Source organism: Rhipicephalus microplus, chromosome 4, assembly GCF_043290135.1.
Source record: "Rhipicephalus microplus isolate Deutch F79 chromosome 4, USDA_Rmic, whole genome shotgun sequence".
Classification (NCBI taxonomy): domain Eukaryota; kingdom Metazoa; phylum Arthropoda; class Arachnida; order Ixodida; family Ixodidae; genus Rhipicephalus; species Rhipicephalus microplus.
The window spans coordinates 139,323,700-139,347,865 of record NC_134703.1 but is presented as its reverse complement, the minus strand read 5'-3'; the positions used below and the strand labels follow the sequence as shown (position 1 = coordinate 139,347,865).

At 46.2% G+C, this 24,166-nt stretch overlaps 1 protein-coding gene across 1 annotated transcript; it reads right to left on the bottom strand.

The window, feature by feature from the left end:
* Positions 1–18,740: 18,740 nt before the first annotated feature.
* Positions 18,741–23,920, bottom strand: LOC119172883 (uncharacterized). Its single transcript, XM_037424025.2, has 3 exons — positions 23,777–23,920; positions 20,840–20,974; positions 18,741–19,255 (listed from the first exon to the last, which is right to left on the bottom strand). The coding sequence occupies exons 1-3, from the start codon at positions 23,804–23,806 to the stop codon at positions 18,899–18,901; spliced, it is 522 nt and encodes a 173-aa protein (XP_037279922.2). The 5' UTR covers positions 23,807–23,920; the 3' UTR covers positions 18,741–18,898.
* Between the last annotated feature and the right edge of the window lie 246 nt (positions 23,921–24,166).

The following is a 24,166-nucleotide window of genomic DNA, read 5'->3' as shown; positions in this document are numbered from 1 at the left end:
CACTAGGAGTCATCCTCCTCCTCAATCTCGGATGCAAATTATAAGTCATTTATCCGTAAGTCAGCCTCATAGTCTTCGAACAAAGCGACAAAATAGCTGGGGATCTCTCGCACTAAATTCCAAGGGGTGCTATGTAGTATGTACTGAGCTTTGCAAAATTCCAGATCTGTCCGAGCTCATGTGAAACCCGATTTTCAACAAGGCAACACTCCGAAAGAGCTCTACCCCCCCCCCCCCCATTCTAATGAGGTGAAGTGAAAGCTATCTGTCCTGTAGACTATTTCACCTAAGAAAAATGTGTGGTGCCATCATCTTGGGCTGTTAATGTGACGTTTTTTTTGTTTTTGTATATTGTGACGTGAAAGGCCATGACACGTGGTATGCATCAATCAAACCATTTTCATGCGTATGCGTGTACCGTAACGCTGTTCCTCACTTTGAAGATCCAAAACACAAAGGTTTTAATTAAAAGCCCAGCAGAGGAGCAATGAGGCAACTCCGTAAAATAGTGTATACCTTCAGTCAATCGTTTGGACTTTCACCAAAGTTATAAAGGTTGCTGTGGATTTCTGGTACTATACACGAAGAAGTGTTTCTCGCTCACTTTTATGCGAAGCATTTCTTAGAAAACTTCGGCGACTTGAAACGTATCTATCTATCTATCTATCTATCTATCTATCTATCTATCTATCTATCTATCTATCTATCTATCTATCTATCTATCTATCTATCTATCTATCTATCTATCTATCTATCTATCTATCTGTCTGTCTGTCTGTCTGTCTGTCTGTCTGTCTGTCTGTCTGTCTGTCTGTCTGTCTGTCTGTCTGTCTGTTTATCTATCTATCTATCTATCTATCTATCTATCTATCTATCTATCTATCTATCTATCTATCTATCTATCTATCTATCTATCTATCTATCTATCTATCTATCTATCTATCTGGCCACCTACAACTTCTAGCTCTCCTGGCCGTTCGGATGATTGTATCGATACCAATATTAGTGTGGCATGACATGAATGTATGACGAGAATATTTGTCTAGTCATAACATGAAAATCATTATATGTATATCATGAATGTCATGATTTACATTTCATGATCTTGCTGCTTTAGCGGTTGTCTCGTTCGCATGACATGTCGCAAAACAGGTATGTTATGACATCATTCCCTGGCGAACGCAAGCGACAAGCCCTAACATGAAAGTCATGACATGCGTGTCATGTAACAACATGACTGCATGCCACGCTCACGATGCGCTCACGGCCGTTTCGCTAGCTTAATTTTTACCAAATTTGGTATTACAAGACGTGAATTGATGACGAAGGTAAGATACTGGTGCAAACATGATAAGAACATAATATGCGTGTCACGTAACAACATACCTACTTCATACGCTCACGATGCACTCGCAGCCGTTTTGCTAGCTTCACAGCTACCAGACTCGGTATTACGCGACGCGAACGGACGACATAGTTAAATGACACATCCAAACATGACAATCATGACATGCGTGTCATGTAACAACATGACTACATGCCACACTTATGATGCGCTCGCGGCTGTTTCACCACCTTCACATATGCGAAATTTTAAATTACGTGATGTCAATGAATGAGAAAAAAGAAATGGCAACATATCCACGGAGTGAATGATGAAGAGTGGGGCGAAGCATCCGTCCGTTTATTCGTTCTTGCTTCCGTCCGTCCATGCGTCCGTCTGTGTGACCGTCCGTGCGTCTATTCGCCCGTGCGTGCGTGCGTCTGTTCGTGCGTCCACATGTCCATCTGTGCGTCCGTCCCTGCGTTCGTCCATGCATCCGCCCCTGCGTCCGTCCATGCATCCATCCGTCGGTGCAGCCATCCGTGAGTCCGTGCACGCATCTGTCTGTGTGTCTGTTCGTCCATCTATTCATCGCTCCAAGTACCACTATCTCGCATCTTTTCATCATATATTCCCGATATAGAAGCACCGCCATTCAACGGACATTCCAAGGACTAAACGAGAAGTGGCACACGCACACTTTCTTACGGCTTGCGCTTCGTGTCTACTTCCCACCTTTAACCACCTCGACTTCATGGTATGTACTAGTTCACTGTATTCATGGCACTGTAGCCCAACGCTCTCTAATCCTTTCTAAAACCAAGGAGGTTACGCCCGGCGAGTATAACGTAGCAACCCTTTCATGTCAGGTAGTGCCCAATGTACATGGCAATGGCTGCTGATGGGGAATGATAGACAGGAGAATTCGGCTTTTATTTAACGCACATGCTACAAATTTTTTTTATTGTTCAAGAACGCACAGGAGAAATCTCGTACAGGCACCACCTCGCAGGTCAAAACGTAAGACTGGTTACACACTATGGCTACGACTACGAGGGATGAACGGGTGCCGCTATAAGGAGCTTTGCCCCTAAAAAATTGTGACTGGGGCAAACGTAATACTCATGAGATCCGTGTCATTTTAGAGCATGACCACATACCACAGACAAGACGCCAATAAATTTCGACGTGACGCTGTGCGCGTGCTCGCCGGCGTTCATTTCGTCGCGTCACACCAGCGTTGTCATTCTAGTCACCGGACTTGCCATATACTCGCAGGCACGTGCCGTGCTGCGATGCTTTGACGCATGCGTGTTTCAGGGCGTCCAGCGTCCCCCCGTTACTTAAAGAGGGAGACGCAGTGCTGTATACCTAACGCATCGGCGCGAAATGAAGCACATCGCATTTCGCGCCGGTTGCAGTTCGGCTGCGCCGACGGACGCTGATCGCACCAGTCGCACCGGACTTCAGACTATAGAGGGATCGCGTTTTGCTAACGTAGCATCGCTGTGCCCAGCGTTTGCGCGCGTCAGCGCTACATTGGAGTATATTGGACCCTTCATGATGCGCTCGCAGCCGTTTTGCTAACTCCACATGTACCAAATTTGGTGTTACGTGACGTAAATGGATGAAGAAAGTATATGACCAGTATAAACATGATAATGCTGATAAGCGTGTCATTTAAAAAAATGACAACACACCACGCTCATAGCGCGCCCGCGGTGGTATCGCTAGCTCCTAATATACTAAATTTGGATTCACGTGACGTGAATACATGACGAAGGTAAACGACTCATCCAAACATGATAATCATGACACTAAAATTATGTACGGCATCATTTACTCTCCCTCGTAACATTGTGCCGATTTTAGACCTTTCCCAATCGCGCATGAACCTTTCTCCTTCGCGCTTCACATATAATCGATTCCCTCTGTACGTGGCATCTGCCAATTTTTACCCAGGGAAAGTCGCGCGCCTAAGCCCAGCCGTTCCGAGAAGCATGTTCTCTCTTCATTTTCAGTTTCCTACTCATTACAAAACTTGTTTCTTTGGAAATCCATCAATTAGAAATACGGGGTGGGGTACTTCAAAAAAAAAAAGACGTGATCACTAAATTAAGAACTCGGCGTGTGTTTATTATATGAGGGACTCGAATCATGTGCAAAAAGCACGCACAAAAAGAAGAATGCCTTTCATGCAGCACCGGTTCGACGTAGTACAAACTTCTCCCATAGTGCTTCGCTGGCCCATGGGGGAGGTTCTCGGATTGCTTGAGAACTTTCTATCGACTGTTTTGATGAAAGGAAATCGCGTGCGCCCTCACGTTCGCGAATGGTTCCTTTGTGCTGCCATTCCGCGTCGCAGCGCCCTTCACTTTAGCGTCACAAAATCGTGGCTGGGGAATGTACTGTCGTATGCACGCCGAGGATTCCGCATCAGAGACAGAGGCGGCGAAAGTTTTTAGCGGTGCCCCCCGCCCTATTATATCAATGTTTGGGGCCGCCTTTGTACCCTCCCTCACATGGTACTAAAAAGGCGAAGCAGCTCATTCTCCCTCTTAGTGCGCACTTCTAGGTGTACATCAGCCGATTATTATTTGGACGCACTCTTCATCACGGTGCACTCTAAGGCAAAAGGGTGTTAAAAGGGTGTGTGGTTCGTACTTTTGGGAACTAATGGGGGTGCCACGACCATTACTCCCTTTAAGGACTAACGGCACCGGGTCTAAGAGTCACTCCCCATAGATGAGCTCAAGGGACAAACATTTAGTCCTCACTTTTACACCTTATAGAGCAACTGTTAATCCCCACACTTACACCTTACCAGGCAACCGTTAGTCCTCACAGTTGCACCTTGCCGGACAAACGGTTGATCCACTCAAATACTCCAATCGAATAAACTTTTCGTTCCTAGTTAAAACAATGTTTTTTTGTTTATTTTCCGCCAGGCCCAATACTTTTTTCGCCTGCTTTTCTTCGCAGTGAGCAACAAATTGTACAGAAAAGAACGTGCGAAAAAGTAGTTAGCCACCTATGAGTAACTGCTTTCGCAGTCACGGCAACAACGAAAGACCAAAGTGAGACATCGAAATCTTTTATTTTTCTATATACAGATGAAGTTTCTCCATTGTGCTAAGGGAATTCATGGTGAAGTGTACAAGTCCAGCCTCGTTTTCACATCTTGTTCACTCCTTGTGGAGCTCCTCCGACGGAAGCGATAGGTGACAGCCATTGCAGACGCCAGTGCACGCATTCTTCTGCCTGTTGTGTTCCCACGTCTGCACGTACAATAATATAGTAAAAATAGTTAGACACAAGTGACAGAAGATGAAGATGCACGCATATGACAAGTACGTCCACGTTAATATAAAAACAAGCGTTAAATTATGACACACAAGCAACTTTACCTTCACATCTCGCACAGTCCTTCTGAAGCTGCTCTGACGAAAGAGATGGATGACAGGCATCGCAGACGCCGGCGCACACAGTCTTCAGCACGGTGTGTGCCCACGGCTGCACAATAAGTATGTAAAACGCACGTGACAGAGGATGAATACAAATGCATATGAGAAATAAGTGCAAGGTGAAATGAAAACATACGAGAGATATGACATGTTAATTATTTCACCTTGATGTCCCACATCGTCAAAGGCTCATTTCCATCCCCGTAGCGCGACAGCCTAGGAGCGGCGACCGCAGACACACTTCCGCGAACCGCCGTGCCGCTAACAAGTCGGCGAGTCCTAAGCGAGCGACGTGGTTCAGCTCGAGCAAGCGAACGTGAGACCAAACACGGCGCTGCACGTGGAGTGTCTGCCGCCAGCGAACTTCGAGCAGGAGAGTGAGCGTACGCTTGGCCGCCGCCACGAACAGCGCTGAGCTGGTTTAGGGCTAGCGCCGAAAAAATTGACGGTAATGCGACCCTTTTCCACAAACTCGAGCGAGTGCAGCGCGCAAACGCGAGTCCGTCGCCGCGGCCAACGGATGGCGCCAAGCTGCTTGCGACCGACTGACGGGAAAGCCAACTCTTATGGCAACCAATTTTCAGTGAGTTCCGACGCTAGTGAAAGCCCCGCCAGCCCGTGCTGGTGCACTTACTGCGCGCGACATACTACAACCAAGCTCTTTACGAGAACCCGCAATGTGTTTTCGACGACTCCCAACACAGCGAGGAGGTCTCAGCCCAATATTGTCAGCCCGGAGCTCATCGCGGCGACGAAGACAAGCGAGCACTCGATGAGCGAGCGTACGGGAGGCCGACGGCAATGGCGGCCAATTTCCAGGCGGTCGCAAAGCACAGGTGAACTGCAGACGCCGAAGTTGACCTTCGCGATGCATTTTGTGCGTGCGATATACAACATGACCGAGCCCGTTACTGGCAAGTGCGATCCGTATCGCAGACGCGACAAGTAGAGTAGAATAAAGAATGATAACCTACTTGCCTTAAGATTCAGCGCTGTTTTTTGCCCTGAGTCGGACTGAAGTATATATCCGATAGGTCTGTTGTCTTCTCGTCCGCCATATTGGTCTTCCCAACTGTTGCTGTCGTGTGTTGGTCGTGACTATCTTGAAGTCAGAGATATACAGCGCGGCGTGGTGACGTGTCGAGACTTGCTCCAGACTTCATGGGTGCAGCTAAACGCAAAAGCAGCAGCCCACGCTCATTTAAACGTACACACAAGCACCACGTCGGTATTCTTAGATCATTGAAGTCAGGCGGCCGTGGTCGAGCACTCCGAGCGCGACGCAACGCGAACCGTCACCGGCAAAATACGGGGAAAGACTGAGCCAGCAGAGGACGAGAAGAAGGGCTGGTCACCTTGGCAACACTTTTCGCGTTGCCTGCTATCCCCGGGTGGACATCCCTTTAGAGCGTGTTTGGATAATAAGTGGTTCCGCGCGGCACGCTTTCCTCTGTGGTTGCTCCTCAATGGTATATTCGTTCATCGCGCGCGCATATTCATCATCGTTACTCCTTTTTCGGGTAATTTTGCCTTAGAGTGTGGGGTGGACGGTGTCGTAACCGAAATTATTCTTCTTACACTGTAGCCTAGAAGAACAAAGGCAGGCACTTAGTGCTATTTAACATTCTACAAAGTGATTTACTTGTTACGGAAATGACACAGGTTTAATGAGTAATATACCAGCGTAGGTAGGAAAGCAAGAACACAAACTACTAGGACCACTTAGTACTGTAGAGCTGGAGAGCTGTGAGTCGACCCTTAAAAATATCTTCGAGAGATCTTTAGAAGAAGCGGTGGATGATTTAAAGTCTAAATTACTATATTAAAAGATATCTATATGCAGGTCTTCCTGATATATGCAAAGAAATGCAAACGTCCGATGAGGACGTTTCTCCGTCTAGAGACGAAGCCTCTAAAAATCTTCGCCTCTGAAACGAGTTTACCAAAATTATTCATACAGACTAAACAAATGGTCTACAGTATTAAACCTTGGCCTCAAAGGAGAAACCTTGATTACCTGTTTACCCACCTCTCCATTACGGTCATGGACAAACTGTATAGCACGGGTTGCACCTGGCCTCTTTAAAGGGAAGCTGAAGCACTTTTCTAAAAACAAAAAATGACTTAGAAGCGTGTAAGGACAGTACCATCCCCGCTGAATTAGAAAAGCGATACGAGAGTTCTCAAAATTGAATACCATTAGCACGTTTTAATGAAAAAAAAAACACTGGCTGTGGCCGCCGAGCTTCTTCAGACGCCGATAGAACACGGTGACGTCATTCTCGGTATGCCGCGTCATCCACAACAGCCCTGCTGAAGTGTGGCCTCTTCGATTAGTTCCGGTAACGGCACGTCATGGGTTAGTCATGGAGGCCGTGGTAGAAGATAAGAAAGAACACTTGCTCTGGGCAGAGATAACGAAGATGGTGTATTATTCTACGCCCACACTTTCAGTGCGTTCACGAGGGTGAATCAAGACCAGCTTTTATTTCGCTTGTTCTAAAGCTCCTGCTGATACAACGGCGAAAACAATTATGACATCGTCAACAATAATGGTGGTCCTCCCTACACACTAACTTTGATTGAACTCTAAAATTCGTTCAGTTTCCCTTTAAGCGTCTCAAGCATGAGACATAAATCTGGCATCTGGCGAAGTTAAGGTTAAAGGGGTTCTGCCCCGCCGCGTTCCTTTTCGTTGTAGCATATAGTTTGAAGAGTCCCGTGGGTCGCGGGATCGAATCCCTGCTGCCGCGGCTGCATTTTCGATGGAGGAGAAAATGCTGTAGGCCTGTGTACACGGATTTGGGGGCACGTTAAAGAACCCCAGGTGGTCTAAATTTCCGGAGCCTTCCACAGTGGCGTCTCTCATAATCATATGGTGGTTTGGGACGGTAAACCCTACTTATTATTCAATCAAGGTTATAGGGGCGCTGACGCCCTTTTTCGGAAGCCCGTTTGCTCTTCAAATTTACTCTACACAGAGACGGCTTTGAGCATGTGTGACTCCGAGTAAATGCATTTAACATATTTTATTTTGTTATTAAAGTCAGTTTTCTCGCGGCGGACCTACTGACGTTGCCACTAACTTGACATCAGGCTGCAGTACTTATCCTAATGATTTCACGCAGAAGTCTGGCTAGTCAAACGTGAAAACACAAAAAAGTGGCAGCTTTGGCGTCGCCTTCTCGATCGTCTGCTTGCACCGTGTCTTCGTGTGGTGACTCTCGTCCAGAGTACCTGTGAAGCGATATAGCCGAGTCTGGAATGGTGTACGTGCACGCGGATACAAGATGTAGGACAAAGGTATACTTTGATCTTGAATTGTTCGTCATCGCACCAATACTTTCGCGCTGTGAAGTCTTGAGCCAGTGAAACGGGAGCCACTAGGTGCAAGTTCCACCGACGTCCGTTGCGGTGATGAGACAAGCGTGGGTCGACTTCATGCGTTAAGGCAGAGACTGGACGCCATCCAAGTGAAGTTTATTCTGTTCGCAAGTCCTCACTCCGGACGTGTACATGCGCAACCTGCAGTTGCTGACCTACTTTGGATTGTCAATTAAAAAAACCAGCGTCTTAAAAGTGAGGCCACCCCTTGCCGTGACAGTTGCCAAGCGTGCGGCGCACTGCAAACGATCAAAGAAGCGAAGCGTGGACTGGGATACGTCACGAAAATTTGCGCGTACACATACCGCTGCCTGGTGGTGCTGCTTATACCATGTCGTGACGCCAGGGTGGAGTAATAATCGAAACTAGCTTTTAAGAGCATGCTGTAGTCAATTTTATGGCGCACTCACGCTTACCGGTAACACATTTTCCGCGCTCTCGGAAACCTGGCCTTTCAATCCACGCAAACAAAAAACAAACGATAAGTAAAAATTGCGTGGCGGCACCCCTTTGAATGCGCTGTGGCTTATCACTTTGTTGCCTCTTCCATGAAGCATTCGTTGCCACATGTACTCTCAGAAAACTGTGATACCGCAGTCATATAGGATGGTAAAATCATCTCTAAATGGCTCCCATGCATGTGCATTATTTGCATAAGGGAACATTACGCAAGTAATACAACTTGGAGCCATACCAAAGAGGAAACCTTAGATGCCTTACGAAGTGCGAAAATCTACCGTGGGCATTATAGAGTTTCCTAAAATGAACTAGAGGGCACTCTGGCGCGGCGATCGTACAGCGACCATGGGAATGATGCGTAGTAAGTGAATTTTCCTGGACTACATGCTTGCGGTCTTCGAACCAACTTCTGGCTTTGTTTATTGCAATCTTTCGTTCTTGCTTCGAATAAAAAAACAAACCTATTTGAACTTCATGACCTGATTTAAATTGGAAACACTAAAAAATAAGGTGGTCAAGTGCAACTGCTGAACATTTACTGATGGTCGTTTCGTGACAGAGAAGCTTCAAGCCACGGGAAGTGAAACGGAGTCGAGAGTATAAAAATTAGGCAAACCTATGTACTACCCGTAATTCCCATGCTCAATGAACCGCCGTACGTTGCAGCTTCTATAGACACTATCGCCAAAGATCTCTGCAGTGTATATACTACAAACTCTACGGTGGGCATCCATGATTCCCTCGAGGTATTGCCATGGAAGCAGTTCCTTCCAGAAACCATGACGTGGTTAGGTCTCCTCCTGGCGTCAACTAATGACGTCATCACATGCTGTTGCTAGGAGAAAGATGACATAAATACGGAGGCACTGCTAAAGAAGGTGAGGTGAAGAAAGTTTGCAATGCCTTAAAAGTAATCTAGTTAACTGAGAAAACTTTTGTTAACTAAAACAATGAACTTTAAATTTTGCGAGATGCCTTCTACGTACAGAATATATTTGACTATAACCTAATACTAAATATATAAGAAAAACTTCCCTACATTCTCTACGTTCGATACTTGAGTACGCATGTGTCAGCTGGGATCCTCATTCTCAAAAGTTAGTCAACTTACTAGAGAAAATTCAAAATAGGGTTGTTCGATTTGTTTTGCGAAATTACAAGTACTTCATCGTTTCTGAGTGTAAGCGTGCGCTTTATTAGCAGGACCTAAAGGACAGATGGAAAGCAGTGGGACTCGAATATTTTCACAGCAATTTTTCAGAAACTGGCACTGACAGAAAAAAATAGATCGCATTACCATCATATACTTCTCGTAGAAGAGACCATGCTTTCAAAGTTCTTGAATTTCCTTTCACAGGCGACACTTTACGTTATCAATTTTTTCGTAGGACTGCCAGCGAGTGGAATGTTCTTTCGTCAAATATTGCAGGCTTTTTTGGTGAAGAGACGACGACAAAGTTTATCGTTCGGTTGTCAGTTTTCTTGGCTGGTGAAGTTTTTTTTTTTTTGTCGTCGTGCATCTTTGGCATCCAGCACGTCCTGTACTGGTCCTAAAGACATCTGCTCTGCTGGGGAGACCCTACCTGCAAGTTTCACTATGGAGGAGATGGCGGTGGACCTGCCTAGCGGCATGGGTAGACCTGCCACTGCAAAGGAGCAGCTCAGCTCTTCAGTGACATCAGAAGTTGCCGATTCCAAGTCTGATGCTACATCGGATGACTCGGATGCATTTCTACCTACTAAGCATCGACGACCAAGACGAAAGTCGACTTCATCGCCCTCAAGTGAAGAAACTTCAAATCCCGGCTGCAGCGGCTGCATTTCCGATGGAGGCGGAAATGGCCCGTGTGCTCAGATTTGAGTGCACGTTAAAGAACCCCAGGTGGTCAAAATTTCCGGAGCCCTTCACTACGGCGTCTCTCATAATCATATGGTGGTTTTGGGACGTTAAACCCCACAAATCAATCAATCAAGTGAAGAAACCGTAATATACAACAGCATCGTGACTACGACAGTTGCTTATGTGCCCGTCGACGTCACGGTAAGCCTGAACGCTATCTCCAAACAGAATCTTCATGACTTTCTCTTCAAACTTGCCCTTGTCTGATTCAAGAAGTTCGAGTGAATTCCAGAAAAAATATCATTGCCATAGACACAAGCGATGAGAAGATGTTGCAAACGCTGCTAGGTCTATCTCAGCTATGCAACGTCAACGTGCGGGCTTTTGTTCCACAGGGCGCTAGTGTAACAGCTGGGGTTATATCGGGTGTAGACCTACAACTTTCCGACGGCGTTTTGAAAAGTATGATAGTTTGCACGCCACCATGCAGAGTCATCAGCGCTCGAAGACTTGGCTCTTCGAAATGTGTGAAGATTCTTTTCGGGTGCGAAAAGCTACCTAGTCACATAAAGGGCAGGCTAGTGCGGTACCGGTCCGACCTTTTAAATCAAAGCCTCTACAATGCCGCAAATGTCTCAAGCTTGGACATGTACGGGATTTCTGCACAAGTGTTGTGGTCTGTGCTAACTGTGGCACAAATCACAACGTGAAACATTGCAACAATCTACCATTGATCTTGCCATATCAACGAGAGATGTGCATCTTACTTGGTCAAGCGAAGTTGACCCATGGGGTTCAGATCATCAGCACATTCGGCTGGTTCCAGAGAATTCTCCTAGCAGCCAGGGTGCTGCCATCACAGTGACGAATTGGGCAACTTCCGTCCGCTGACGGGGGCGCCATCACACGATAACCTGTTCAAACTAGTGAGTGAATGTCTGTAGCAAGCTACAGTACGACGACTACGAAGCACAGACAAGCCAAACACTGGCCTAAAGCTCTTGAGACTACGCGCTTGTCGACGACGTCCTTACAGGAGTGCACAGCGTTCCAAAAGAAGCTCTGATTGGACACTTTAAAGCCCAAACTCCATAAGCGCGAAAATGCACGTGACAGCGACGAGCGACGCGACGTAGATCGGCGTCGCGCGATCAGTCGCTAGCGCAGGCAAACCTCATTCACGCGACGGCTTCGGCGAGCGAATTCCACTGTTGCTGGCATGAGGCCGTCTACTCGCACCAAGAAAACCGCGTAGCGAGCGGTTTCCAATTTAAAAATAAGATATATTGTTGTGTAATGGAACGGAAAGTGTTTATTATTGCCTTGCAGCATTTTTTATATGCGCATGCGTAATAAACATTGCGTTATTTCTTGTTGCGCATACGTGACTCGGGCAGGGTCACGTGCACATATGTAGTCTTCGTCTTTTCCGGTTTTTCGCTATTGGCTGCTTGAGCCCAGCACTTCCGGGCGATGAGCGACGGTTTCCAAACCGGGAGAACCGAGCGATCGCGCGAAAACGAGCACGCGACACGTCGCGCGAACGCCCTGTTTCGTCGCTCATAGCGTCGCTCGTCGCTGTCGCGTGCATTTTCGCGCTTATGGAGTTTGGGCTTAAAACCGCTTAGATTCAGCCTTCAGGCGGAACACAAAACAACTTCGTCGAAGGAGCTGGGCCGCATTGTGTAGCTCGTTATATATGACGAGCGGTTTTAGGAGTGTATGGCACATATTGAAGGCTCTCCGAACATCTGAGGTCTGCAAAGACCCAACTACAGCAATGTGCATCACAACTGGACGGTCTCCAAAAATTCTTGTGGAAGATTTTGCCAATATTTTCACCTGTCCTCTGTCAAAATACGATGCCAGTCATCGTTCCGTAACAATTTTATATCGACCTCCATGTGAGATGGATGAGGCAGAACTTACCCTGACCGAGCTGCGTCATGCACTTAGCCTCGGTTACCATCGCACTGCCTTAGGTGAAGATGGTGTTACGTACCAAGCCTTGCGAAACATTGATGAGGTCTTTCATCAAAGTATCCTGGACGAACACAACAAAGTGTGGCAAACGAGTCTGATTCCTGCTGAATGAAAATTGTCTGTGGTAAAGCCAATTTTAAAGCCTGGTCGCCCTGCACAACTCCTGAAGTCACACCGGCCAATATCACGAACTTTTAATGTAGTGAAGATGATAGAACGTATGGTGCTGTTTCGTCTGGACGCCAGATTACAGGATCTCACTTTCTTACCTGATGTCATGAGCGGATTTCTTCGACACTGTTCAGCCCTTGACACCATAGCAGGTCTTGTATCATCGCTTGAATCTGCTCGAGCAAAGATGCAGTCAGCGTATGTTCTATTTCTTGACATAGAGCAAGCGTTTGACTCGGTGCCACATAAGGCGATTATTTGTGCACTTATGAATGGAGAAATTTAAGGTCGTCTGTCACCCTTTCTCCGTCATTTTCTATCTGAGCGCAGAATGAAAGTGCGCATTGGAGAAGTACGGAGTCAACCTCGCGTTGTTAATTGTGGCGTCCCGCAAGGCAGCATCTTGTCACCGCTTCTCTTTAACAGCGTACTTGCTGGACTTCCAAGCCGATTACCGCAAGAATGTGACACTCCTATAGGCATAGTGATTTATGCTGACGACATCACAGTCTGGGTCAGTGGTCCATCACTCCATGGTCCACGTCTTCGTTGTATATAGCAGCGAGCTCTGAATGCAACTTCAGAATACTTGGTGGAAGTTGGCCTGCTGCGAAGTCAGCTGCGATCGCATATCATCCAAGGCAACGCGCTCGTCGAAGCCTTAGCAGGCTTTACCTCGGAGACACACCGATACAGTGGGTACACAAACATCGCTACTCTGGTGTAATCATCGATGATCGCCTTTCTTGTCGCCCTGCTGTTAAAACTGTGAGGCGAAAATCGCTGTTGCGGTTCAAGTATGTAGCCGCTTTGACTGCTAGGGGTGAGGGAATCGGTAAGAAGACGGCACTACAGGTTTACCAATAAGCTGTACTCTCTTGCGTTATGTATGCTTTGTCAGTCTTGAATGTACCGCCTGCTTTATTGTCTCAGCTGGAACGGGATCATCGTGTTGCCCTACGAATTCTGTTTGGCTTACTTCATGAAGCACAATCCATCCCACTACTGAATGAAGCACACCAGTTGCCGCTAAGGCTGCAAGCTGACCAGAGAGCGCGACATCATATTGAGCGTCTGAACCGAACCCCACATGGCAAGATACTCCTTAACAGGCTGTTACAGCGCCCACTTTCTCGGGTGGGCAAAATGACAGCTTTGTTCAATGACATTACTGACGATTCCGGCGAAATTATTGACTTGCCAACATCGACAGAGCACAGGCCATGTGCCTTCTCTACCCATCAATAAATTCCAAGAATACGCAAAAAGTGTGACCAACCTGTTTCGGAACTATGCCAATTAGCCCATTCACACTTTTTTGAAAACTTTGAAGACTATGCAAAAGTATTTATGGACGCTTCTGTACGCAGCGATCGCCTGAGCGCTTCTGCAGCTTTCTTCTGCCCTTTAACCGATTTCAGGCGGTTGTTTAAAAAACCACACCCCTCATCGTCGGTGATGGCCAAGCTAGCGGAAATTGATGTCGCCCTTAAGTACGTACAAGAAGGGTTACCAGCATCGAAGGTTGTCATACTCAGTGGCTCTCGTGGTGCCCTCAGCAGACTCACCAGCAAGGAGACCGACAGCCCTCTTCTGAGCAGCATCATGGAATCCATTAACAATATTCTGTCACGTGGGGTATGCCTAGCTGCACAGTGGGTACCTTCGCACATGGGTATTGAGGGCAATGAAAAAGCGGATCACCTTGCTTCGTCATGCAACCTTGATGGCTGTGACTGTCCGGGAATTCTATGTACGATGGACAACGCTCGTATGCTAATACACCGACACCTCCTAAAGCAGCACCCAGAACAGCATGTGGCGAATGGATCGTTCCCTCCCCGTGTTCGTGGCCGTGGCTTGCCTCGTAGTTCCCGAGCGCTGTTGTCCAAACTAAGAGCGGGCTCTGTGCTGGTGCGTGAACGATTACACCGTCAAGGGCGAGTGAACAGCCCGTTGTGTGCAGCTTGTGGCTCCTGCGAAACATTTGAGCATTTCGTAGTACACTGTGCCACATTTTCTACGCAGCGATCTTTGCTTATTAAGGAATATAAATTCCTAGGACTCAAGTGCGCAACCCTAGACGACTACCTTTTTCCAAGTGGTAGTGCTTCCAGACGCGACCAGGCCCACTAAGCTCTCCTTACATTTATGAACCAAACGAGCCTGGTCACACGTTTATAGGCGTTTTTAATATTTTTATTATGTTTTTACACATACTCGTCAAAGTCTACGTCTTTTTGTTTCCTTTCCTTATCTGCTTTCCTCTTTCTCCCCTCTAATTCTTGTTTTCTCTGTTTCTTCCCTCTTCGCAAGAGAGTGAGCAGGCGTTGTGCCCCTCCAGGTGGCAGTTGCCAGCTTGCTCTCTCCCTCTGTCCTTAGTGTCCTTGTGTATGCAAATAATAATAATAATAATAATAATAATAATAATAATAATAATAATAATAATAATAATAATAATAATAATAATAATAATAATAATAATAATAATAATAATAATAATAATGCAGGAATTCAATGTAATGATGATGTTTACCACGCTAAAATAAAAGACAAATTTATCTAGTGATGTATGTACTCCCCCCCCCCCGCCCTTGCTGTAAGGCCTGAAAAGGTGGTGCATGTACTGAATAAATAAATAAATATTGTCACGTGCGTCCCGCGAAAAAGACGAAGGCGACAGTGCATACGCGTATCTGCACGCTTTTATGCAGAACGCAACAACGAGAAAGATGAGGAACTCTTTCTCGCGTGGTTAACAGAAAGACCGACCCGCTGCTGTTTTCTCAGCGTATTCGAGTACGACCTCTCTCTTGACGTCGCGACAATATGAATGTCAACATCAGCGTCCCTAATTAAGGTATTGCAGCGCAACACGTTATGCCGACAACACTGAGAAAATGACAGGACGGAGACTGACATGACACAGCGTCGGTCCGACTTGCCATGTTCTCTTCTGCCCTGTTCTCGTCAAGTGTATCACTACAATATTAAAATTAAGGATGTATCACCAACGAGCCTCGTCACGTGTTTCAAGAACAGCGTGTTTTGAGTATTTCAAATTTACCGCGATAGTGTCCGAAGGTTTAGTGTGTCCTGCCATCTGTTGGTGAGTAAAGGCAACGGTTAAACTGCTGCTATGGGAGCTCGTGGAGAGATGGCCCTGTGCTACCGCCTTTTCCTTTGCATGCCAAAGCGCTCAAATCTCTGAATAAGAGATGTGGCACAGATTTATCGAAACGGCCCGCTCATCGATCACACAGCTGGGGAAGGAGTCAGCGTAAAAGCGCATCGGAGGAACAATAATCAAAACCGTTACATATGAAAACGCTTGCTGCAGTAACTTTTTTATTCCGCGCTCGTGGTTTGACCCTGATTATTTATTACCGGTTAGATGTAAGGGCTTGTCATCATCAACACTGGAAATCGTAAAATAACGGTTGTATCGAAATTTGCATTACTGAGTGCAACGTGCAGTCCAGCTTATTCATAATTGTTAGGTATAAATGAAATAACGCGGTGCAAACTTCTCCGCATTCTGCGTTCAGCATCCCTGGCGTTTTATGGCGACCCTGAGGAACAAGGTAGGATGGTCGAAGAAACTGCGCCTAGAGAACCGCTAAGCGTTGGAGTTTTCTATGAAAGTGCTTGGAAATTGAATACAGTAAAAGTTCGTGAATTGATATTTCAAGGGGCCGAGAAAAGACTCCGAATTGTGCGAATGCCGACTTATCAAAAGTATCAATGAAAGGAAAGAATTTGATTAATATGTGGGGTTTAACGTCCCAAGACCACCACATGATAATGAGAGACGCCGTAGTGGAGGGCTCCGGAGATTTCGACCACCTGGGGTTCTTTAACGTGCACCCATATCTGAGCACACGGGCCTACAACATTGCCGCCTCCATCGGAAATGCAGCCGCCAACCGGGATTCGATCCCGTGACCAGCGGGTCCGCAGCCGAGTAGTTTCGCCACTAGACCACCGGGGCGGGCAATGAAAGAAGAAAAAAAAATTCAAGTTACATCACTGCGCTTTTTTCAACCTAATGGTAAATGTATTGCTTATTCCGCCCAAGAGCAGCGTTACAGCCGCAGTCTTCGCAATTCGTAATGTGGCTGCGGCAAACAGCTCCAGACACTCGCCTCTTGGTTAAACTGAAACGTGCTCTAATCTTGTCTTCTATATGGAGCGCAGAGTTTCCCAATATACACTAGAGGGAACTCTGGCGCTCGTGTCTATGGGAGCTGCAATGCACGGCGCTTCAGCGAGTATGGGAATGATGGGTAGTACACATATTTGTCTAAACTTCATACTTCTGGCCTGCCTTTGGCTCCGTGTGTGTTCGTGTGGCTTGAAGCTGTTTTGTCACGAAACAAAAAATCAGCAAATGTTCAGCGATTGCGCTTTAGCACCCTATTTTTTTCAAATTACCTTTCCAAACTGGGTCACGAAGTTCAAAAGCGTTGAATCTTTCTTTCAAAACAAAATCGAAACACAGCAATAAACGAAGCCGCAAGTACGATTCACCGACCGCAAGTACGAAGACTAGACAAATGTGTGTACTACCCATCATTCACATGGTCGCTGAACGATTACAGTGCCAGAATGCCCTCTAGTTAATTTTGAGAAACTCTATGATATGGAGTAAGTACTGACGTCATTGTGACCGCCATTTTGTAGTACAGAAACCAGAAATAAAGCCGAGCTTTCTTCTCATGGTCGGCTTATCTCGTAACAATATGTGTTGTTTTACGTCTCAAAATGTTCTGACAGAGGCCGTAAAGCTGGGCTTCAGAAATTTAGACCATCTGGAGTTCATTAACGTGCACTGACATTGCACGGTAGCCCCGCCGCGGTGGTCTAGTGGCTAAGGTACTCGGCTGCTGACCCGCAGGTCACGGGATCGAATCCCGTCTGGGGAGGCTGCATTTCCGATGGAGGCGGAAATGATGTCGGCCCGTGTGCTCAGATTTGGGTGCATGGTAAAGAGCCCCAGGTGGTCGAAATCTCTGGAGCCCTCCCCTACGGTGTCTCTCATGATCATATGGAGGTTTGGGGACGTTAAACCTCACATATCTATCAATCAGCATTGCGCGGTACACGGGCCTCTACCATTTCGCGTCCATCGAACCCGTTATCTTTGGCTCACCAGTCGTACGCCGCAGCCTCTGTTTCACCGTAGCAGGCTTGATAAGCTTATATCTGGAACAGTAAAAGTGCGTATTGTTCAGCGGAACGGCATCTGATGAATTCACCGCAACCACTGACATCGCCACGCTCAGGCGACGAATACTTTTTTTTTCGCCTTAAAATTCATCGGCGACTGATCATTGTTCAGCTGTGCAGCACGCGAGCGTTTTGCCAGCATGCAGACACCTGCAGAAGCTCTTCAAGTCCGACTGTTTTCACGAGGGTTAGCCATCGGCCATACCATGCTGAATGCGCCGGTTCTCGTCCATTCACGATGGTTGAGCTTTGTGACAGTGCGCGTGCGTTACCCCAAGCCAAAATGAAGTGGCTGATGGATGCATGAGCATTTCCTATGAGGCCCGTTGTTAAGCATATCTTCTGCGAATGCCATTTGGCGGCATTTCGCGCTCAGTATGCGCCGAATATCGTCCAATTTGACCGGCTTGCCGTAAAATATGACTAAACTAACGAGTGTTTGATGCCAATAAACAATGTTTATGACAGCCAGGATCAAGAAGCACGTTCAAATTATCCGATTTTCTGAATTAGAGAGGGTCGAGTCAAGGAAATGTTATTGTAAGCGTTCTTGATATATATCCCTGCTTCAACAACGGTCATTTCATGTTCAGCTGAGAAGTAAATCTTGCAGCTTGATTAAAAACTTATCAATCTCGAAAGTTAGAACCACTACTGACAATAAAAGTGAGATATCTGTTATAGTGCTCTCTAACTAAGGAATAAAAATGGTAAATGTGTCTGAACTGTACAAAAACTGTTATATTGTGCAACGCTACGTATGACAAGCCTGATTTCACTAATATGATTCTTACAATACACCACTTATCTTGAGTAATGCTGGTTGATTTGCTATATGCCATATATTTAGCGGAATAAAGAAGGCGAAACTAATATGGAGGCAATATATGAAACTTTGAAATATTTATTACATTTTGAATACGTATAGTTTCTAAGGAAAGGCTCAAGTTCTTCAACGACTTGCTTGGCTGTTCAATTGACTAAAGAACAGGGTCAGAAGCCGCAGAAGTTATTCAACAAAGTGTACCCTATGTCAGCAATCGCTTATCCAGACCAGGAACCACCATAACCGAAGCCTCCATAGGTGGATGCGCTCGTGTAGGGCGCGGAGAAGGGCGAAGATCCACCGATGATACGGTACTGCCGGCCAGCAGGGAGGGGGTTGGCGTTGTACTGGGCATCCCCAGTGGCACCAGGGGCAGTTCCGGGCTCGTTGGTGTCGACCTTTGCGCGGAATCCACCAGCGTCGGCGACGTACTTCACCTGACGATAGATGCCGTTGGCATCGGAATACCCGTATGTGCCGGTCTTGGAGTTAGAAGCGTCACCCTGTTCCTTGTGGTAAGACTTAGTGCCGTACTGGTCTTGGTTGTCGTAGCCAAAGCTGTACGGTTGCGGTGGCTGCATAGGAGACTATAGTTTACTGCTACATCCTGTATTGATCTATGAGCACTGTAAGCAAATGAATAACCTTTTTCTAACTTAATTTTCAGGATTACAGACAGCAGCTTCCCGATGGCTATCATCGGAAAGATACTTCACATGGCGTCACCGAGTTGTTTGGTTTAAACTGGCTTAACTCGTGCTTGCTATATACATATTGTCCGCGAATTATACTTGTCATGGGCATCAGCTACTCATTGCTTCTGAATTCAGTATCTTGTCTCCGTCATTGAAAGGAATTACGTTATCAGACATACGAACGCAAATGTATGACTCAACGCGTACTAAAGGAGAGATGGACGATTTTAATATTTGTTGGAAAACAAAGGGTAGTTCTCCATCAGCTGACAATAAGCTGACTTTTTTATTCTGACCGTGAACACTGGAAACGCCAATTGTCCTGTTTAAGAGCTATCTTTACTCAAAGACACCACTGAACGCCGCTGAACTTTCTGTAGTTGGGAGCTTAACATACTAGGATTGCATGCTCTCTGTATCTATCACAAGTCTTAGGACCCCAAACATAATTACTGACGTTTTTAGAGTGATTTTTGATTGCCCACAAAACGAATGACTACGCAGGTTTCTTTGATATTACGTTGTGGACAACATGAAACATGTGATATGGCTGAGACGAACATGATGAGCTTTCTTTGTTTTTATGTGAGAGGAGCACGCATAAGTTAATCTCTTTCAACGCAGCACTCGTGGACCTTTTGGTGCCTCTACGATTGATTGATATGTGGGGTTTAACGTCACAAAACCACCACACGATTATGAGAGACGCTGTAGTGGAGGACTCCGGAAAGTTCGACCACCTGGGGTTCTTTAACGTGTGCCCAAATCTGAGCACACGGGCCTACAGCATTTTCGCCTCCATCGAAAATGCAGCAGCCGCAGCGGAGATTTGATCGCGCGACTTGCGGGTCAGCAGCCAAGTACCTGAGCCACTAGACCACCGCGGCTGGGCTTTGGTGCCTCTTTCTTCGCTTCGCTTGTGATACTACTAAATTTAGATCGTATTTTATACAGTGAAGCTGTGCTCTTTTAAGTGATAGTATTCTTTAGAACAACATGGTAGAGTACGATCCACGGTTTCACTAAAAAAGATTGATTTGTGGGGTTTAACGTCCCAAAACCACTATTTGATTATGAGAGACGCCCACTAAAAAAGATATGACCACAATCTTCACGTCATTTTATATTTTATTGTGGTTATGATGACTCAGAAATGGTAATCTGGTGCACAGCATAAGATAAATAATATTTGACTCAGCTAAGGTCATCATCATCATCATCATCATCATCATCATCATCATCATCATCATCATCATCACGCCTCTCCCATGTTCCACTAGCTAGCCGCTAACGTATGCATTGCTTTCTACAAAAGTCTCATAAACACTGCGTCTTGTGATTCAATGAATCAGTAGTATCACGCAAGCCATGCTTTCGCAGCTTTCAAAAGTTGCCATGCGCAATGTATGTTGTCTTTAAGAAGCAGTTTATATAACGCCTTCAAATGTATGCAAATTCACTCACATAATACTGTTCCTGACGTGCGAATGTGGCGGCCAAAGATGGGCCGTAGGCTCCACCGAGTCCACCGCCGAATCCGCCACCAAATCCGAGCTGACCGCCAGCTGCAGCCATGAAGACCATGAAGAGCGCGAGTGCCTGCAAAGAAAGAGCGCAATATTTGTTACCACGGGAACCTTTATTTGTTTGGCCTGCTGATTGCAATATGAAAGGAGCAACAAAGTATTTCTCAAGAAGCACCGCTATTGGATAAACCGCTGGGCACCGTGGTAAACCGCACACATTAGATTAGTGCTGCTTAACCAACGATTGCGGAGGCAGATAAATGTGCACAATTGCTAATTATATTTCACGCAAACAGGATAATCGACTGTTCTTCACTATTTCTACAGCGTCGAAACATAAAGAACACGTAATGCCACTTTTGTTTTCGTACACTCCTGTGGCAGTTGTCTGGCTAAGTGTCTTCGTGCAGCTTATGCCAGAATACGTGGTGCTCGCATGAAACAATGACGCATCGGATTGTGTGTCAAGATGTCTAGCATCTGCAGCAGTAGTGCAACTTTGCTTTCCTGTTGACCAAGAGATTTTCGACAGCACGTGGTGTTGTACGCGGCACTGACGTTTAAAAAAAAGAGCTCGGTACCTCGCTAAGAACAGTTTCTGGTGTTTGACGGGATATCTACTTGGGCTAGTACATGTGGTATGCTAAACAGTTCTTTGTGAGCACAAAATAACCCATAGGGTAGGCCTGAAAGGGGTATAGCACACAGAGAAAATATTCAGGTGCCTTCTCTATTTGACCTTTGTTTTACGGGTAAAGCTCTTCATAGCGGCACCCGTTTGTCCCTCGTAGCCATTGTAGTGTGTAACAAGTATAACATTTTCACCACCAAGGTGGTGCCGGTGAGGGATTTCTTCTGTGCGTTGTTGGACAATAAAAAATAATGCTCAATGTACATGCCAATGGCTGCTAATGGGAAAAGAGAGACAGGAGCATTCGGCTTTTAGTTAACGTGCACGCTGCGATTGCCATGTACATTGAGCACTATCTGACATGAAAGGGTTGCTACGTTATACTCGCTGGGTGTAACCTCCTTAGTTTTAGAAAGGTTTAGCGAGCGTAAGACGAAGTGCCATGAATGCAGTGAACTAGTATATACCACGAACTCGAGGTGGTTAAAGGTGGGAAGTAGATACGAAGCGCAAGCCGTAAGAAAGTAATAGCCGAATTCTCCTGTCTCTCATTTTCCATTAGCAGCCATTGGCATGTACATTGAGCACTATCTGACAGGAAAAGGTTGCTACGTTATACTCGCTGGGCGTAACCTCCTTGGTTTTAGAAAGGTTTAGCGAGCGTTGGGCCGCAGTGCCATGAATACAGTGAACCAGTATATACCATAAACTCGAGGTGGTTAAAGGTGGAAGTAGACCCGAAGCGCAAGCCGTAAGAAAGTGTGCGTGTGCCAGCTTTCGTTTAGTCCTTAGATTGTCCGCTGGATGGCGGTGCTTCTATATGGGGAATTTATCATGAAAAGATGCGAGATAGTGGTACTTGGAGTGTTGAATAGATGGACGAACGGACACACAGACAGATGCATGGATGGATCAATAATGGACGCAGGGGCGGATTCATGGACGAATGCAGGGAGAGACGCACGAACAGACGCACGCACGGACGGGCGAATGGACGCATGAACGGTCACAGAGACGGACGCATGGACGGACGAATGCTTCGCCCCACTCTCCATCATTCACTCCATGGATATGCTGCCAATTTTTTTACTTCATGATTTGAGACAACAAATGATGTTTCATGGTTTCTTCATTTATGCAATTTGGCGCTACTTCTTGCACAATTTAGACTTACGAAATAACTAATCTTCAGACCTCTTTGAGAAAACGCCATCATTTGAAGATAGCTACCCGGAATGACGAAAAAGCTGCCTTTCCATGTGACTGTGTTTACCGACCAATTTACGCAAGGATGGCTGCATGAACTGATACGGTACGTTTTGATGCCAGTGAAAGTGACAATCAGCAACATAAAACCATATAAAGAAGTCAGTTATGCACGTTTTTTTTATTTGCACGACTGCAAAGTGCGTTACCACACATGATTAACAACTATGCAGTGTGTAAAAAAATTTTGATTTCTTTAGCACGTTTTGAGCCAGATCGTTATAAATTGTGCTCTGTGATAATGCAACATGGTGCTTAACAGTGAAGTGACAGTGATCCGCACGGGTTCCCCTCTGATTGTAGGTAGCAGTTAACACAAGCATTGCGCTCTGGATCCTCCATTGGTCTCCTCAGTACTCTATCGACGTCGGTATTGATGGAGGCTGGGTGCCAGGTACGCCAATCGCTGGCATCAATATCTTTGAAAACTGACATTCAAAGTCTTCAAGCCAAACACTGAAATTGGACAAATTTTCAACAGCGAAACTACAGTTCACTAAAGTTGCGAGTGTCATCAGCTGACGCTACAACACAAAACTGAAACAACAAATGCATATGTACCTTTGTTATTTCAGTTTCGTGGTGGAGCGTCAGCTTATGACACTCGCAACTTTAATGAACTATAGTTGCTTCGTTGCTACTGCGACAAAGATCTAGTTGGTAAAATGCGGAAATACTTCAGTGGAATAAGAACCCAGTCATGGAAAGCTCAAACTACCGCTTTTCTGCCAAGTGCTTCCTTTCTTCTACCTTGTGCACTCGTATATTTGCAAATAGCTGTGCATAATATATATCGCTGGAATACTTTGGCTACATATTACCAACACGGTTCTAGTTTCACGTCTTCTTTTTCAACACGCAGTGCAATCATTAGGTATACAGCCGAACATACTAAGAAAGCCTCGACAATAGGTGTATGCTCTTGGCATTCCTCCTCTGCAGTGATATACCAACTGCTTTCGAGCACCGCGCACTTACCTGAGCGAAGAGTGCGGCCGCCGAACGCATGGTGACTGGAGGGAGCGAGTAAAGCTCTTCCGCACGGAAACGTTCACGCACAAGTCCGCAGATACTTGCTTCCAAGACGTGCTACCACAACGTGTCGTTCGCTCGGAGCGTGCACAGAGGTGTAGAAGGCAAAGAGCGTTACTGACGCTCTGCAGCACGGTCAAGCATTTTATACCACGATTTCTCGGCCGCTATGTGGTCGGCGCTTGCGTGTGGCCTCCTTGACACTCTCTTTGTTTGTTTGTTTGTTTGTTTCCTGGGACCTCACGCTTCTTCTTCTTCTTCTTGCTGCTCCTGCTTTCTTCATTGCCCCAGTGGCTTTCACCACGGCGTTACGCCTTTCTTCGCGATGACGCAAAG

Bases quoted from the DNA above. Each gene is read 5' to 3' on its own strand.
- LOC119172883 (XM_037424025.2), bottom strand. From the start codon at position 23,806: ATGCGTTCGGCGGCCGCACTCTTCGCTCAG. The intron at 20,975-23,776 runs GTAAGTGCGCGG...CTTTCTTTGCAG, and splicing joins CGGCCGCACTCTTCGCTCAG to GCACTCGCGCTCTTCATGGT. The intron at 19,256-20,839 runs GTGAGTGAATTT...TCTCCTATGCAG, and splicing joins CACGTCAGGAACAGTATTAT to CCACCGCAACCGTACAGCTT.